General features: G+C 31.1%; 1 protein-coding gene across 1 annotated transcript; it reads left to right on the top strand.

Annotated features, from left to right (window-relative positions):
- The first annotated feature begins 4,540 nt into the window (after positions 1–4,540).
- On the top strand, positions 4,541–15,006 carry LOC139808824 (uncharacterized). The gene is made up of 4 exons (XM_071771255.1): positions 4,541–5,115; positions 10,411–10,611; positions 13,660–13,871; positions 13,970–15,006. Exons 1-3 carry the CDS (start codon positions 4,948–4,950, stop codon positions 13,702–13,704), a joined length of 414 nt encoding a protein of 137 aa, XP_071627356.1. The 5' UTR covers positions 4,541–4,947; the 3' UTR covers positions 13,705–13,871; positions 13,970–15,006.
- Positions 15,007–19,368: the final 4,362 nt, after the last annotated feature.

Raw genomic sequence — 19,368 nt, 5'->3', positions numbered from 1 at the left:
TTATCGCTGATTTAGTGATTTCATTTTGTGAAGTTAGCACCCCCAAGATTCATCAACAGTTCTTTTAGCTTTATTCGCCGAAACTATTCCTAATATTAACAAGGAACTCTAGAACTCTTCGGGGTGAATTCAGAACTTGAAAAAAAAATATTTTTTGAAAGATGGGGTGCTAACTTCACAGAGGTGCATATATATATACCTTCTAATTAACAATTTAGATGCGAATTATTAATAATTCAAATTAAAGCCCTGTAAATCAAAATTTAATATTGATTTGTATATATATGTGTACAATAATACAACATGTAATTATGATTTACTTTCGTTTTAATTCACAAATTAATATTGATTTGTGAATTAAAGTTTATGTAATTCACGAATCAAGTTTTAATTATGTATTAAAGCCGATGCAATTCACAAATTAAAATTAATTTTAATTGATTTTATTACGAATCAAATTCGATTGAAACTTTCGTGGCACGCAAAACCTCAGTGAATATCACGATGTTGCTCTCGCTGAATCAATCTTTAGAACCTCGATATTTCGGTGAGATTTAAAATAAGATATCTTCTCTCAAATTTAGAAAAGAAAGAATTTAGGAAAGACTCGTTCTGAGCCTCACGGAAATATCGAGATTCTAAAAACCAATCTGGTAAAGCCAGCATGCCAGCAGCATCGAAATTTTGTGTCGCAAGAGTTTGAAGATCGATCGTTTAAAAAAAATTGTGAAATAAAATTATAGGTATAAAATATTTTTATTAATTATAATTATTTTTATATTGTAATTGGTCAATGCAGTAAAACAAGTATACGTTTCACGCTGCCTGTTACTTTAGTTATGAAATAAATCCATTTTTCTTAACAACAGAATTTATGCCGACTATATATTAACACGTATTATTATATTGTCTAATTATTTAAATGCTTTATTATATATTACACGGTACGTAAAGTGCTAATAAATGGAACTCTACCACAAATTATACTGATCGTTTAAAGCTTCATATATTAATTACGTTTCCCACAAGGTCTTAGTTCGCGTATCGTTAAATATCTGCAATTAAACGCAGCTAACATACAGTTATATTACGGGATTAATATTTGCTTCGAATTTTAATACCGTCCCAGTGGTCGTGCGATCAAATCTACACGAAAGAATCTACATAAAGAAGTCGTATATACATATAGATTTGCGGAAATCGCTGTATTTTTTTCCTATTTACCGTTTGCGTTCGTCGACAGGGAGCTTTTCTCGGAATTCAAACGCTCGAGGATCACCCCATTATTTGGGCCAATCGCGTGTTTTCGTTATCGCGCGCGTAGTAAAGGCCTTCACACATAAAAGGGCGTAAAAGTAAGCGTAAGAAAATTGATCAATCCCAATCAAGTATTTTCCCCTACTGAAGTTACGGACAGCGCAATACTTGATTGGGATTGGTCAATTTTCTTACGCTTACGTTTTACGTTCTTACGCGATTTTATGTGTGAAGGCCTTAATTTCGGCAAGTACGTCGTGCCCCGCGCCCGGCTGCGCGTCGCGCGAAAGAATGTAAAATGTAAGGGGTGGGGGCAGGTGGGGGACAGTTCCCATCAGGACACCGCTCGGTACGGCTGCGTCGGCTGCGACGTCGCGACGCGGCGTGGATCTTTCCGACCATGAAGTAGTATAAGGAGACATGACTCCGTAGTCACGAAGTGGTCACGAAAAATGTTCCGTATAGAGGAATGTTCGCTGAACGGAATAGCTTGCAACATTTTGTCGCCATCTTGAAATTGTGACAGCTGTTGAGACACGAAAAGGTTAGAAACACATGATCACACGTGTATACGGTAATAAATGTAAAATATATCAGAAATGTGTTTCATAAGTAAATATAATATTTTATAAACGTATAAAAATGTTTTTCATTGGGTCTATACTAAAATAAGTAATAATACGCGTAAGTATATATAATTATAAATAAGCAAAAATAAATGTTGAAATTAAAATGAAATATATAATTTAAATACGTTTACCTTAATTAAAATTAATATAATTAAATATATTTCAGAAAGACAAATCCCGGATAAAAGTAGAGAAACATAAGGAACGTAAGAATAAAACACAATGGAACATAAGAATGATGGACATATATATTTTAAATATTTGCAAGATAATTTGGAGTTGATAACTCTTCCGTCTACAGATTGGAGTTATTCAAGAGGAAATGAAAAGTTTTTTGGTTTCCAAAAAATAGAAAGTGATTATAGTGTAAAAAAAAGAATTGCTTTTTTATCAAATGGACAGGTTAATATTTATATAAATGATGAAATTCATTCTCTTTCAAAATTTATTGTAATTGTAAATATTGAAGAATTAAATGAATTGTTACAAATTGTTGATAAATTATAAGAAAAAGGAAACAATCGTGAAATTAAGATAGCTTAAATGTAAATTTAATTGTAATATGTAAATATTTATTTCGATAGTTTAATTCATATTAGATACTGAAATTGTTATATTTGTACGATACAAAGAGTATCATATCAGATATTATGTTATTTTAATGTAAATTATGTATACATATTTACGTGTATGTATATAATTATGTATACCTATATATATATATATATATATATATATATATATACACATATGATTTTTATAAAGAAATTGGAAATTAAATAAATGTTAGACAAATTGTATTATAAAATAATTGTATTGTAAAATAAAATTGTGTGCTTTAATTTCTAAAATAAACATTTTGTTTAACTTGGTATTAAACTTACAAAAAATATATGTATTAAATATATGTATATTATAATTATAAAAAATTAATGTTTTCAAAAAACAAGTTTTTATTATTATTTTAGTTTTATATTAACGCATTTTAGTTATTTCTAATATTTGTTCCAATTTTACGCCTTTTTCCATTATTCATTTGTATCACAGTTTCAATTGCATTTGTTTCTTTAATTTGAAAATCCACATTTGAAACATTTGGACCATTTAAATGAACCAATTTTGAACATTTTCTTTTTTCTTTTTTAGTATTATCATTTTTATTCGCCTGCTTGACCAGAAAAACATTCGTGTTATTAAATAAAAACAGATAATGTTTTTAGTAAATTCGTATAATTATGTTTTTCACAGCCCAGGAAAGTTATAGGATTTTTTTCTTCGTCAATCAATTCCATTACTTCAAATAATGTGTTAATATTAATTTCTCCACATTTTCTTCCTTCTATTACTCCTTTTTCTAGACTTGAAAGCAAATTAAACAAAGCTATTGAAGGATTTATCAAATATCCTTTCGTTTTTATTTCAATTAGTTTATGTCTCTCTGGTATTTTATCATTTGGCTGTAAAACCAATGTCTTTAAACATTCTTCGCAAATAAAATTTTTATTGTTTATATCTTTACAAAATCTATTTCCTTTTCTTGCTACATATCCAGCAACATATGTCAGAATGTAATCTGAAGTAGTACATGTATGCAAATCATGATCATTAAGAATTGATGGAACATATGCTAAGATTTCAGTATTTCTTCCTCTGTCCAGTACAGTATCTATCTGAGCCGTCCATTGCTCTTCAGCTCTTCCATAAGATAAACATATCATTCTACAAAAAAAATTAAATTTTTGTTTTGAAATAAAATAAATAACGTAAAAGGCATGTTTGTTTATTACTGACAGTTCATTGCCAGTAGTGTAAATCTATAGTTTATGTCATGCACATTATAGATTTTCAGTACTGACAGTGAACTGTCAGTAATAAACGAATATGCTTAAAGTAAATATACTCTTAAGCTTATGGCACACAATGCTATTTTGTCTGCTTTATTACTTGCCGGCTCCTGTGCTAGCGAATCAATAGACAGAGTTGATAATCATTTTGTCTGCCAATTCGCTAGCACAAGAGCTTGCAGGCAATTTAGCAGGCAAAAAAGCATCGTGTGTGCTATAGGCTTCACTGTTTTTTATTCTAACTGTAGAAAAAACTTGAAACGAAGTACTTTTTTGAATATAAATACTTACTGTACGAGGTGTAAACAAACTTTTTTTTTGTTTCCTTTTCTGCCTCCTCTGCTGCTGCATCCTTTAACGCAACAGGCCATTTTTTCAGAATTTACTTTATCTGTAATGTAATCAAAATTAAGAGCATTAAACTTGAGACATCTAAAGTAAAACATCTATTATGAGTAAAAAGTTGAAAATATTAATACCGCAAAAATATACTATTTATATTAATGTGTGTTTGCACTTAGAAAATATACAAAATCTAATTATTAATAACAAAAAAAATATTGCTCAAAGTTAAATATTAATAATTAGTTAATTTAATTTACATGGAAATAATTTTAGGTTATAAAAGCTTCTTCTTCCTTACCTCTTAACGAAGCTGGCACTTGATCTCTGTCACACAAGATGACACAATACGGCCACAATTTTTAAGTCCTTTTGGGACGAGTTGACCAAATGCGGTTGCATCAGTAACCTTCACAAATTTCCTTTGATGAAACACATTTGCTTCCAGTTGTGACTTGGGTTGTAAAAGCTAAAGCAAAATCTGCAATTTTTTAAAAATCTTATACATCATATGATAAAAAATTTAATTAGACTTGCTTTAAAATGTAATATTAAAATTAATGGAGAAATACTTACAAATCAACAGATTCACACATTGCACATATAAAACCTGTTCGTTTTCATTACACTTTTGAACTAGTGCAAGTAAGTGCAAGTGCAATAAGTTAGAATGAAACAAATATACTTTTCTCTCGTTCTAACTTATTGGTGGAAAAATGGCGACGAAATGTTGCAAGTTATTCCGTTCAGCGAACCTCCCCTCTACACGGAACATTTTTCGTGACCATCTTTTGCTTCTCGACACTATCTAGTCATGTCTCCTTATACTACTTCATGTTTCCGACCTTCGATTAGCTTCGATCGTAATCGACGTAATGGTGTGCGCGACGCTTGCGGAGCCTGCGTTTTCTCGTCGCCGTGTCTCGCGCACGACGGTGGAATCCCTGGAATATCGACCCGCGATCGAGGCCGGCGTTCGAGACAATTTTACATCGAGGTACACATCGGAGGCATATATCCGAGTACCGTGCCTCGCCTCTCCTGTAAGTACGCAACGCTTCATATTCGTTCGACGCGAGTAATTGCGCTCGCGAATGCGATCGTCGCATGTCGATGTCGTCCCGTCGAGAAGCTCGCGCGGTTTTCGTCGCGAGCGCGATATACATCCGCCATGTTACCCGTCGGTGCCGTTTTTCCTGGAAAACGCTCGTCGCGGTCGTTTTCTTCGGGTGACGGGACAAATATTTATACGCGAGCGTTACTTCTGTAGTAACTTACGATAAATTTCTCCGCGTAAACGGGGATTTGTATCTAGTAACTTACGATAATTCGATTCCACCTAAATGAGTTACACTGTCGCGGTCGCTGTCTCGTCGCATGCTATGATGACATCAAAGAGTATGAAGCAATAAACAATAGCCAAAGGCCCGTACTCTTAGCTCACTTTTATCACAAATGCGCAGATTTAATATATGGTTTACGTTACATGTACTGTAGAATCTTAGAAATAAATGCGCGCATTTATTGATAAAAGTGAACTGAGAAAACGGGCCGAATAGTAGGGGAGCTAGCTCCATTTTTTCGTGATTATTTCGGTATACTTATGAAACTTTTTGTGGTGATTCAGAATGTTATTCAAAATGATCAAAGCTCCGGGGACTGACAAAAAAGTGGGGGCCCGGGCTTTGGGTGGTATAGCCACCCACTTGTGCAAAAAAAATTTTTTTTTTCAAATCATTTCGGTATGTCAGTCATTTTGCACCATAATTCTTTGATATATTCTATGACTATTTGCAAATTGACTGACAAAAAAGTGGGTCGCTTGTGGGTGTAGGGCCGCCCAAAAATGTCATTTTTTTCAAGTCATTTCGGTATGTCAGTCATTTTGCACCATAATTCTTTGATATATTCTATGACTATTAGCATAATTGACTGACAAAAAAGTGGGTCTCAAAACCCTCATAAAATATTGTAAATTCCACAGTTTGCGACTTGTGAATCTTTTCCTTCTACCATTGATGGTCACCAGAACTCATTTTAATTCTTATTGTCTTTTCATTATTTAAATAAATAATTAAAAGTACATCGTAAACTGAAGTCAATATCTTTTTTTATGGTTATTTATTATATAATTAAAACAAAAAAAGTAATGAAAAATAGCATTGAATCATCATCATAAAAAATAAATAATAAAACTAGGAATCTTTTTTTTCTTCTTCATCACAATCATTTAGGTCATTTTCATCCTCAGAAAGGTCGTCACTCGATTCTGTACATTATTTAAAAATCATATGACAATAAGAATAAGAATTAAAATGAGTCCTGATGACCATCAATGGTAGAAGGAAAAGATTCATAAGTCGTCGCAAACTGTGGAATTTACTATATTTTATGAGGGTTTTGAGACCCACTTTTTTGTCAGTCAATTATGCTAATAATCATAGAATATATCAAAGAATTATGGTGCAAAATGACTGACATACCGAAATAACTTGAAAAAAAAAAAAAATAACATTTTTGGGCGGCCCTACACCCACAAGCGACCCACTTTTTTGTCAGTCAATTTGCAAATAGTCATAGAATATATCAAAGAATTATGGTGCAAAATGACTGACATACCGAAATAACTTAAAAAAAAATTTTTTTTTGCACAAGTGGGTGGCTATACCACCCAAAGCCCTCCACTTTTTTGTCAGTCCCCGGAGCTTTGATCATTGAATAACATTCTGAATCACCACAAAAAGTTTCATAAATACCGAAATAATCACGAAAAAATGGAGCTAGCTCCCCTACTAGAAGTCTACTACGGCTTGCAGATTATATACCGTTGTAAAAATTGGATGCAGGGATATAAATTTAGTTCACCTCCATGCTATTATTCTTTCCCTTTACATTGAAACATCTCTGAAATTGGTTCGACGCACATAGAGCGTAACAAACGTTTCTTGCTGTCACATACGTTTCTGCGTCACATACGTTACTTTCCTTTTGCATCTGCCGGAAATCCGACTGAAGGTGATTAACGGTAAATCGGGAAAAATATATGCGAAGAATAATGTTTTACTTATTGGTGTTTGCTAACATCAAGAAGATCACCGTTAAGAAGTTAATATAACCCTAGAGAGGTAATATGAATTTTCTCATACGTGAAAGGCCAAGCGGGGTATTAAATTACCCCAAACTTGTACCGCGTGTATAATGTTTCTATTTGTTGTTAGACAACTTTTTAATAGATAATTTTGTTTGTTCTTTAATAGGGAAGACGATAGTAGTCATCAATTTGCGGTAGTAAAAAAAAAAAACAGTAAAAAAATCTCGAAAAACAAAACAAAGAACCAAAAATTGGGCTGACATAACTTTTTTAAGGGCCAAAGCACATATGACAGTCGTAAGTCGTGGACCTAAGTGACGCACAAGCTTTGGCGTATCCTGATCTGTCAGGTCGGGGATTACGACCGTCGTATATCGCTACGCCATGTTATGTGCTTTGGCCCTTATAAAAAATGTTGTAGTTTTTCATAAAATTCACCGATTTTAAAAAATCCAACGGATTTTGAAAGACGAATAGACAACCTTCAAGGGCATGTAAGCGACTTTTTCGTTTCTTAAAAAAAACATATTTCTTTGAACGTCTGAAGTAGAGGAAATGACGAAAAACTGTCGGATGGGAAAAATCGCAAAAAATGGAAAGTAAAACAGATTCTGTCAATTATTATTTATTTGAAAGGTAGTCAAAAGTTATAAAAGTATATGGAAACAGTAAAATTAACTCCACAAAAACTTTACAAAGTTTTAATCAGTTGCTGTGCAAGAACAGCAAAAATGAAATGAATGACCGAATCCGTAAAGAATTATATAGCGAAACACGGGGTAACCGGGTAGAATTTCCGGGGCAGTGCTATAAAGTGTATAATTTTTTGTTACCGATTTTCACAAAAAATCTGAAATATATTTTACTGTGATAAAAGTCGAACGTAAACGGTTAAGTGGGGGTACTACGTTACCCCAAACGATTTTCTTTTTCGGTCACAGCTGCTGCACGGATCTAACGCACTCGCTTAATGACGGAGGTCGACTGCCGGATGACTAAACTAAATTATGGTTAGGGTCTCAGTATGAAAACTAACCTTCCTAAGTCAGGGGCGTAATTTGAATTTCGCGTGGGGCAACGTATTACCCCACATTATCTTTCATACTCGTGTGTGTATGATGGTCCTAATTAAGCATAAGAAATTTATTTTATATAATAAAAAATAAATTTTTATTTTTAGTATGCAGTCCGTTACAGTGTATGTAAAGGAATAAATAAAATATGTTTATGTCCGTAACAAGAAAAATTAACACGATATCAAATACTGTAAATATAAAGTGCAAAATACTAGTATATGTATATTACAAATTATATCAATATTGATTATATTTATGTAGATTGATAGTATGTTGATTAATAATAATATTTTCCAACACTGAACAGTACTTTAATCATTCTGATTGACAGTATTAATTATATTAATACAAATTATAATCTGCATATAATTTTTCACCATTTTTAATTAATTAACAACAAATTACTTTGACGAATATTTTTGAAAAATATACTTAAAATTTTATGAATTAAAGTTTTATTTTAATTTATAATTAAATTTTTTTTATTTATTATTAAAATTATGACAAAAAATATAATTATATAATTTTTTTAATATATCAAAGTTTACTTAAGAATTTAAATAATACACAAAACTTGATTTTTGATCAATTATATGAGTTTAGATATGTAATTCTGTCTATACATATATAGTAAATATCTATTTTTTTATAATGGACTTTCTATAAATATTTATCATAAGGGTAATGTGAATATTATAAATCTTTTATGGAAATAAATGGTTCATGGAGTTATGATAGTTCTAAGGTCTTTTAATGGACACTACGTGTGAATACTTTTTAGCGTAAAAAAGTTTAGAACTGCAAAATTGTATACTTTAAAAGTATTGAATATGTTAACTTCTGTAATACACTGTGCACGGACACTGAACTTTTTCATGTAATTTGTTGAATTTGATTTAATTTAATTTGATTTGATTAAAGGCTGCATCTCGATTAACTGTCAGTACTGAAAATCTATATTTTTCTATATTTTACATCACGTATACTATGTGTAGATTTTCAGTTCTGACAGCTGCTGACAGTACTGACAGTTGCTGACAATAAATATCGGAATGCAATCTTTATCAATTAAACAAAAATACACAGTACATTTTATCAGTACGTTTTATCAGTCACGTTGAAGGAAGACTGAGATTACGAACGTGAAAATGTGTCCTAAGAATATTTTAGGCACGAATATCCGTGTCACGCGATTGCTCATGAGAGACTAACGAACGTGAGGAATGTAGATGTCGTGAGAGACATTCCTTATGACCTGACTTCTATATACTAATTAGAATGCTTACTTCGTCGCCATTTTTTATGCTAAAGATAAGGGACACCATTTCCTGTGTCATATACTCACACATATATAAATCAGTCATTATTTGGTGATTTAGATCACATGATACACTCACGGACAGTGCGCATCATGTGCATCATGACACATGCAATGGCGACTCGGTTTTACTTCTATCTCTTTTTATCACATGTGAAATAATCACAGTTAGCAGTTCAGTTAGTATAGCCTGTGCTTATGACTAATATATTCTCGTGCCTTTCCGTACAATTCCGTACAGTTTCGTGCACGTGCATTTTGCATCAGCATCAAACTACATTGAATGCATTTCTTCTTCATGTATCAGCAATATGATATGAATATTGAGACATTAAATTGAATATATATTGATATATCAATTTCGATAGATCTGAATAAGTTCCTTTAAAGTGTCTTATATTTTTGCTCATAATAATATTGTACATAAATGCAGAAATTATTTTCTCCTTCTATTCATTGTCGTTATCGTTATCAACTATTATTAGCTTATGAATTAGAAATTATCACATATCTTCTAAAAGATATTGATTCATGAAAAAAACTTAAAACTTTTGGATTAACAATGAAACTTTTCTCTTTGACAACATTACACAACTAATAACGGAAACGTGACGGTCAGCATTAATTTATTATTTCAACTCCCGTAGTTTTAAATACATTACCTAATGTAAAAATTAAGATATGGCAGTGGTTCACTGTTAACAAAATTGTTTTGCTACCTTATATTAAGATTTGTTCTACATCAAGACATTTTATTGTTGAAGATGCTAAATTTGTATTATTTTAACTTTTTTGAATTCTTGAAGCTTTTGGAAATTAATCATTTTCTGATCAATTTTGATTTCTGTTTTAGGTAGCTGAAAAGAGGGAGGAGAATAAGCACAGAAACAAGGAAAACATACCATATGGCAAGTATGGTGGTTGCCACAAAGCTGTAAAGATGGATTCTACTATCACTACTACCTTAAAGAACTTCGGCGCCTTTTATCAAAGACAAGGTAAATGTGAGGCCGTGAAGACACTCGAAGATTGCGCCATGAGATCTCAAAGAGAGGTAGATAACGTTTGTATTAATTCTTTTGTTAAAATAATACGCGTGTAGAATTGCAAATAATACAATTAACGAGGTTTCTTGCATTTCACACATGCAGCACGTATGTACAGTAAGTGAGTAAAAGCTTAGCTATTCTGGAATCTTGCATGAATGATCTGTGCACTTTGCAAAATTAGACGAAGTCAAGTTTATTTTTTATCTGCGTTTAAAACATCCTTCTTCTTATTAATTTTTTATTCTAATTTTAATTCACGTTAACATATAATGTCAACTATCATGTGTAATAATGGTATATAATACGCACATGGTCCTGACAAAATTTCTGTCTTCAAGTTACACATGTATAATCTATGCACAAACAATATTTTAACAATTAATAATTATAAAGTAAAGATACCTATGATTGAAAAATTCTTTATTAGCCTAAGAATAAGTTTGTTGTTTGAAGCATTGACAGTCAACATGTCCCGGACACAGTATAAGTAAGAACAGTAGGTACACTGTTAAGATGTTGGAAAAGATATGGCGATTTGCACAACTAATAACATATTAACATGACGATTGTCATGGTAACTGTATGGTAACTGAGTATGAGATATTAAGATAAGATCATAGACGTTTATGGATAGGATAAAAAGATAATATTATATCAAATAAAGCGTGATCGCACGATCAACAACATAGCGAATAGTTGAAGTACTGTTCTTAATTATACTGTGTCTCAGACAGCAAAACGTCTAACACGTAAAGGTGTGTCCGCAAATGCTCAGCAACAACAACAATTATGCGCCAGAGTAACGTGGTCTTTCCATTATTTTCATGAATGCGGGATATCTTTTTAAACATATATTTACCCTGTTTCTCATATATAATTCAATTTCGGAACCGATTTCCAAAAAATCGGTAATAAAACATAATACACATCATTGCCATCCACAGAAAATTCTACCCTCTCTATTATTTTCATGAATGCGGGATATCTTTGTAAACATATATTTACTCTGTTTCATATATGTATAATTCAATTAAGCATACATACATACAGACCAATTCACAAAAATACTATAAATTGAAAAATATCACTTTTTTATCGACTGAAATTCAATTCCATCGTATACAATTCTTTGAGATTCACTCAATTATTTCCTAAAAAAATGGAAAAATTTCTGATACCAGTTTCCAAAAAAATCGGTAACGAAAAATTATACACTTTATGGCACTTTCCGGGAAATTCTACCTTTGTTTTATATACAATTCTTTAAGATTCGGTCAATTATTTCCTGAAAAATTGGAAAAATTTCTAATACCGGTTTCTAAAAAAATTGGTAACAAAAAATTATACACTTTATGGCACTTTCTGGGAAATTCTACGCCTGTTTTATATACAATTCTTTAAGATTCGGTCAATTATTTGCCGAAAAATTGGAAAAAATTTCGGATACCGGTTCTTAAAAAGATCGGTAACGAAAAATTATACACTTTATAAGCACTCCCCGGAAAATTCTACCTTTGTTTCATATATAATTCTTTAAGATTCGATTGAAAACTGTAGATTTGCATAGCGGACAAACAAACATACATTCATTTTGCTTCCTCAAAAAGAAAGTTTTGTTTTCGTAAAAAAAAAAAATTTTTTTTGTTTTTCTGAACGTGTTCAGAATGTTCTAACACGTCGAAAAATTGCAATTGTATGTGTGTATGTGCCAAATTTACCGAAATTTCTATAACTCCAGAACTAATCAACCAAATCTTAACGAATTATATATAAAATAAGGGTAGAAAAAACTGAAGAATATAATAGAATTAATAAAAATTGCTAATAATCAAGGGGTTCTTTTTTAAAAAAATTTTGAATTTTTGCTCTGTTGTCCGTTAATGCTCTAACTTCCGTAATTTTTTAGAAATTTTAGATATCGGAGTACATTTTTTTTAATCGATAAAGTATCATGTAAGGAAGGTTGGGATTGAATTTGGCAATGATTGGTAAAGCGGTTCTTTTTTAATAAAATTTTGAATTTTTATAGAAATGTTCGTTTATGCTTTAACTTCCGCAAATGTGGAGATATTGATCTATTTCTAATTTTATTATATTTTTCAGTCTTTTTTACCTCTATTTCATATATAATTTTTTAAGATTTAGTTGATTAGACTCAGTTTTATACGCGATCAAAGGTCCATAATTTTGATCGCGCGTGTGTGTGTGTGTGTATATATATATACGTCTATCAGAGAAATGTCACTTTCACTCTTTCGACACCAGGGCGGTGCTAGTATCGCCAGTTTCGATATGCACATATGTTATACGTGTGTGTACTGCGCGAGTGCAGATAGTGCGTTGAGCATGTAATTATCCTATTATTATACATTGCGAAGCGAGACTGCACCGTGACTCTTTTACGCGACTAACTAAGTACATGTGACAGGAATTATAATAGTTTACGTTTACGTGAGTATTACTTCTGTAGTAACTTATACGAACGATATCATCGTAGTTACTATAAAATCTTTCGTTTATGCGGAAGAATTATCGTATCGTTTGTAAGTTACTACAGAATTAAGTAACGCTTGCGTAAACGTAGTATAGGTAAAGTTACCGGTTTTTTACAAAATTTTACATAAAACGTGAGATTCACTTATGTATGCAAGTTTAAAGCCTATTGAGTTAATATGAAATAATTTTCCTAAATGTAAAAATAACACGATGTTATATATGTGGTTTGGCGTGAATATATATCGCACAATAGCCGAGGTGATCGAAGTTGTGTATAATGTCCTGATTCAACGGCCCCTGTCCCTGGTTGAGAGTGTTAATAATGACATTAATATCTCTCACACTGTCAAGCCAAATTGGCTCTTTGTTCAGCTTCCGATTCATTCATCATTTCTCTTTTTGCAAAATTTGAAAGACAGCATGATGTATTGGTTGGTATAACAAAATGAATTGTTGCCAGTTCCAGATGTATTGAACAGTAAGTGATATAATCTCAACACGTTGAATAAAAAAGAAATCAGGATATTCTGATTATACAATACATTTTTACTTCGCAGAGGATGATTACGTGGCTGTATATTGGAGCAACAAATGGATTATAGGATGCATTGAACGTCCAGAGCTATTGGGCGAAAGAGAAGCGTAGTACAATTACTCGATCACGGTGGTTACTGGTAGTTTAGTAATTCGTAAGGCCATGTATAATTATATTTGAGCCTACCCTTCCAAACCATCGAAATCTTTTTAGTAAATATTCAGCCAAAGAACGGTAACTATATATTGACGTTTTCTTCCAGATTATACATCTCTACTCAAAATTATTTATTTTTGGATATGTAATTATACTTTGATGTTACTCTTTTGCAGGTAAATGGTCGACAGAAGCTTACAATGTAGTACAAAATTGTTCCTTAAAGGGAGTTGCTGCTCAAGCTCAGATTGAAGGTCGCATTCAAACTATTTATTTTATGATACAAAATTATGGGATAAGTAGTTATTATTATCCAATCTTCGAGAATCTTTTTGCAGAAGCGCAAATTAATTGAAATTAATTGAATTTTTTTAAAGCTAATTTTTCTTACTGAAGAACTGGTAATGAACGGACATGCTGAACAAGTAGCATGGGACCAGATGAAGCTAGAAACACTTGAATCCATCTGTACATAAGAGTTGTCAAGAAACTCTACAATTTTCATGCATAATCCGCGATTCTTAGTCAGTATGGACTAGAGTTTAATACAATCGCCATCGATGATCTCCTTTAATCACGTTAAAATTGATTATTTTGTTTTTTGACTTTGTTTTTTACTCATGTTGTAAAATAGTTTTCCGATTGTGTAGAATATTTATATTTAGAAAGAAAGAAATTTATAAAGATTGCTATATTGATCGTAGACTGGAGAAAACAATAACTTAACATTTTACAAAGTAGTGTCACATTTAAACTAGAACATTTGTATCGAATAACTTAGACAAATTAGGAAATTCGTTTCTACGTGACTAATATCTATTTCTGATTGGGGACGATTCGAGAACTCATTGAAATAATTTAATTTTTTTTCACATTTAAATTTAGGTCACCATAGATTAAACTTGTTACTTTAGAAGTTATTGTTAAATGGCGCATTTTATTTAACATCTTGTGTTATCTTTTTAAATTTAAAGGTTGCTAATTCATTTAAAAAGATTTGTCTTTTGAACATTATTTTTCAGTAACTTGTATTCCGCATTTCATTGTCGTGGCATAAAATTAATTTATGTTTCAAAAGATGGAGACTAAGCTTTCGAATTAATCCAGATGTACGCATATATACTGTACATATTTGATTAATAAGTAATTTATCTGAGACTATTTATTTATTATTTAAAAAATTAATAATTTTTCACTAATTATTATTTTTCAAATAAATAGGTATTTATTTTTTATAAACTATAATATAGTTATTTTAATAATAAAGAATTTATTTTTACTAATTACCAGTTTACAAAAGAAATTAATTCATATTTACCTAAATACTAACTTTCACAAACTAGATATTTTTCTCTGACAAATTACTAATTCTTTAAGTAATCTACACTTCTCACAAAAATTAAAAGAATACTAAATTTATCTTTAAAAATAGGCAAAATTCAAGCAGCTGTAACTTTGTTAAAAATGAACAAAATTTAAATTTAAAAAAAGGATTTTAAAGCTTGAAATTTCTACTTTCAAAAAGTTACTATTATTTTTTAGTTTTTGTGAGTTTGGTAATTTTGCATATAGAAAACTACAAACTGGACAAAATAAAAAATTTTTCTTTTACTTTGTGGGCCTGTCATGATCACAAAAAAAATCCGCGAAAATTTTTGACTTTTTAACGTAAAAGCTTAAAGTTTTCCTTGCAAAATCTTTTTTTAAAAATGTTTTTACAATTTTTTGTTATTAATTTATCGCGGATTGAACAAGAAATAAGCTTTTTGACTTTGATTGCTCCTAACTCCCTTAGAAATCATCGTATTGCAATTCAAAAAACGGATTCTTAAAGCTGAAACTTTGCTCTATTAAACGGTATAATTGCCAAATTTTTTTAAATAACGTAGATATGATACAAATTGATGAAAATAATGTAAAAATTAGCGATTTTTATCTTTTTTATTTTGACCCAGAAAACAATTGTACAGAACAACAACGCACACACGTAGAAACATTTTTAAAAGAAGATTTTGGAAGGAAAACTTCAAGCTTTCACATTAGGAAGTTGAAAATTATCGCAGATTTTTTTTTTGCACGTGACAGGCTTAGAAAGTGAGAAAAATTTTCTATTTTGTTCAACTCGTAGTTTTTTATATGCAAAAGTTACCAAACTTACAGAAACTAAAAAATAATAGTAACCTTTCGAAAGTAGAGGATCAAGCTTGAAATTTAAATTTTATTCATATTTAACAAAGTTACAGCTGCTTGAATTTTGCCTATTTTTAAAGATAAATTTAATGTTCCTTCAATTTTTGTGAGAAATGTGTAATTTACTTAAATATTATTAATTTTTATGTATTTGTTGTTATTGCTAATTTTATGAATTAAAAAATAAAAAATAAAAATGTTTTGCAGATCCCCTTGTTTAACACTACAAAATAGGTGATATCAGTACAAAATTACCTTTTTCAAAAAAGGTAAAAAAAGGTGCCAAGTACACGCAATGTATTTTGTATATCTTTTTCACAAAATTATTATTATCTAACTTAACTCAAGTGACATGTATCTAATCTAAGTGGTAGCTTTATATCTTTTTTACAAAATTATATTACCTAACTTAACTCAAGTGACATGTATTTCAAAAAAGAGATGTGAAATCTTTATTTTCTTCTTCACAAAATGATATTACCTAACTTAACTCAAGTGACATATATTTCAAAAAAAGATGTGAAATCTTTAAATTAAATTGCGCCAATTATAAAGAGAATATGTATATTGGTTTGAAAGATAATTGTTATGCAACTATACTTTAAAGAAATAAAACCCAAGTGGTATCTTCGTATTCCTATTCAAGGATCTTCCTATTCTAACCCAAGTGGTAATAGCTTCTCAATTCTCTTTAACAAATTTTTAATATTACAAAGAATCATTTTAATTACAAGGAATTAAAGAAGTAACAGTACAAAATATTTGTAAACAGTATAAAAATATTTAATTAAAACAAAATAAATAAATTTTTCTTGTAAAAAAACTTGGCGCTGCTTTTTTACTCCTGTCGCATTCTTCCCTAAATTATGTTTATTATTTTTTTATTCAATCAAAAATCTTAATACTAATGTTTAAATTTTAATGTATCAAAGTCTAGCAGCGCCAAGCTTTTTTTTGCAAGAAAAATTTATTTATTTTGTTTTAATTAAATATTTTTATTTTGTACTGTTACTTATTTAATTCTTTTTAATTAAAATAATTTTTTGTAATATTAAAAATTTGTTAAAGAGAATTAAGAAGTTATTACCACTTGGGTTAGAATAGGAAGATCCTTGAATAGGAATACGAAAATACCACTTGGGTTTTATTTCTTTAAAGTATAATTGCATAACAATTATCTTTCAAAGCAATATACATATTCTCTTTACAATTGGCGCAATTTAATTTAAAGATTTCACATCTTTTTTTGAAATATATGTCACTTGAGTTAAGTTAGGTAATATCATTTTGTGAAGAAGAAAATAAAGATTTCACATCTCTTTTTTGAAATACATGTCACTTGAGTTAAGTTAGGTAATATAATTTTGTGAAAAAGATATAAAGCTACCACTTAGATTAGATACATGTCACTTGAGTTAAGTTAGATAATAATAATTTTGTGAAAAAGATATACAAAATACATTGCGTGTACTTGGCACCTTTTTTTACCTTTTATTAAATCCAAAGGGGTTAATCTATATGGAGTTAAGGTTTGAGTTTTATTATCTTGAATTTCAGTTTCTAATTTCTTTAATTTGAGGAAAAATGTAAAAGGATCTTGATTTAGTTATATAGTTTGTTTAATCAAAAATTTAATTCTTTTAAGGGGATCCTATAGGGAAGGCCGAACTTCCTCGACGTCGGTAATGTCAACATTTCTAATCCTGTTTTCTATGTTATATATCTATATCTGTCCTTGTCTAACGAGGGACATCTGTTTTTGTTCGATTGCTGCGCCATCTCTCGCTACACGCAATACTGCTTATTCTATCAACCTGAATGTGCTTTTGCTTAATAAAACTTCATTTTACAAAATCTTTTTTTCTAGACGTTGAATCTTAGTTTTATTTACACGATATTGTTCCTACATGTTGTCCCTACGTCGCCTTGGTGTCATTATATATATATAAACTGCAGTAATTTTGTTATTGTCGTCAGATGACAGTTGTATGTGCCCAAATTAGTAAAATTTTTAATTTTTTTTTGTTCCCGATATGAAATCGTATAACGCGATGTAGATTTTTGTGCGTACTTTAATTCTAGACCAAAAACTTGCAATTCTGTAAAGCCAATTCAAAGATTCCTTAAAATGAAAAAATGTCGGTAACTACCGCCACTATAGGATCCCCTTAAGTTGGAATCTTTTGCTCTCTTTTCTGGGCATGAATGAGGATTAAAAGAAATCCTATTGCCACTCTTTGGCAGCGACAGGTTAAGGAAGGAAATCTCCTGTTGCCACACTTTTTGGCAGCGACAAGATTATCAGGAAATTTCTGTTGCCATGCTGTTTGGCAGCGACAGTTAAGAGTTGTGAAATTAAAGGATTTTATAGTAAAATTAGTTTTAGGAATTAAAATTAAAATTACCTTTATTCGGGAAAAATTTTCTTACAACAATTATTTAAGATCTGGTTTAATTGATATGATTTTAATTATTGTTAAGATCTGTTTTAAAGATTTGCTGAAGTCAGAATTTAAATATATTAGCTCGAATAAAGACTGTCGGTTGATTAAGTTATGAGCCCAAGAAAATGATTATTTGACTGACAACAAACAACTAACTCCCAACAACTAACTCTACGATGATTTCTCGCGCTTATTTATACTCAAGTGGCAAGAACCCCTGCGCGAGCTTCTCCCCACTTCTTTGTCTTTGAATCTTAAAGGAGGAGGAAGGTCTGTCTTAACAATAAGTGTAATTCTATGCCCTGCGAGCTGTGGCCTGAGAACCGTCTTTCCATCGGAAATCGGATAATTAATCAATATCGATATCTCTCTCTTAACATTCCTGGCTATTTTAAGATTGAGTTAAATTTTGCTCGCATGTAACATTATTTTTTTTTGCAGTCGTTGATAGAGCTGGTAGAGCTGGATAACAAGGCACAAGTAGCACAGCTGCTGGGCGATGAAAAGAGCTCCACCAGACGTGGCTTGCGGTCCAGTCTGGCTAATATCGAACGTGAACAAAGTCACGAAGAGGTGAGTCTCTCTTTCTCGCGTTTGTCATTTTGACATAAAATTTAGCCGTATGCACTTCCGTATGCCATGCAGTAGTTGACATAAACATTTATAGCCGTCTACTATCCTTTTCTTCTTTTTTTTTTTTCGTTTTGCCCCGTCGTCCGGCACAACCTGATCTGACCGAATTTTGGCCGAATTTCATCGGCGACCGCACACGCAAGCATTTGAATACAATCGAACGCAGGCAAACAGTTCGCTGCCACTGGTGTAAAGAACGCTACACGAAGGACAGTCAGCGGCGAGCAGTGGCCACCACCAACATAACTAGTACTAACCCGGGTTTAAAAGTAAGATTTTCCTAAGCTTTTGGCATTTATTCGTTATCT

This window comes from Temnothorax longispinosus, chromosome 2 (assembly GCF_030848805.1).
Source record: "Temnothorax longispinosus isolate EJ_2023e chromosome 2, Tlon_JGU_v1, whole genome shotgun sequence".
NCBI classification, from domain to species: Eukaryota; Metazoa; Arthropoda; class Insecta; order Hymenoptera; family Formicidae; genus Temnothorax; species Temnothorax longispinosus.
Note: the sequence above shows the minus strand (reverse complement) of the source record. Positions and strands in the feature narration are given on the sequence as shown.

Excerpts from the sequence above, each read along its gene's own strand:
- LOC139808824 (XM_071771255.1), top strand. The coding sequence starts at position 4,948 with ATGGTGTGCGCGACGCTTGCGGAGCCTGCGTTTTCTCGTCGCCGTGTC. Across the intron at positions 5,116-10,410 it reads TACCGTGCCTCGCCTCTCCT|GTAGCTGAAAAGAGGGAGGA; the intron begins GTAAGTACGCAA and ends TTTCTGTTTTAG. Across the intron at positions 10,612-13,659 it reads CCATGAGATCTCAAAGAGAG|AGGATGATTACGTGGCTGTA; the intron begins GTAGATAACGTT and ends TTTACTTCGCAG.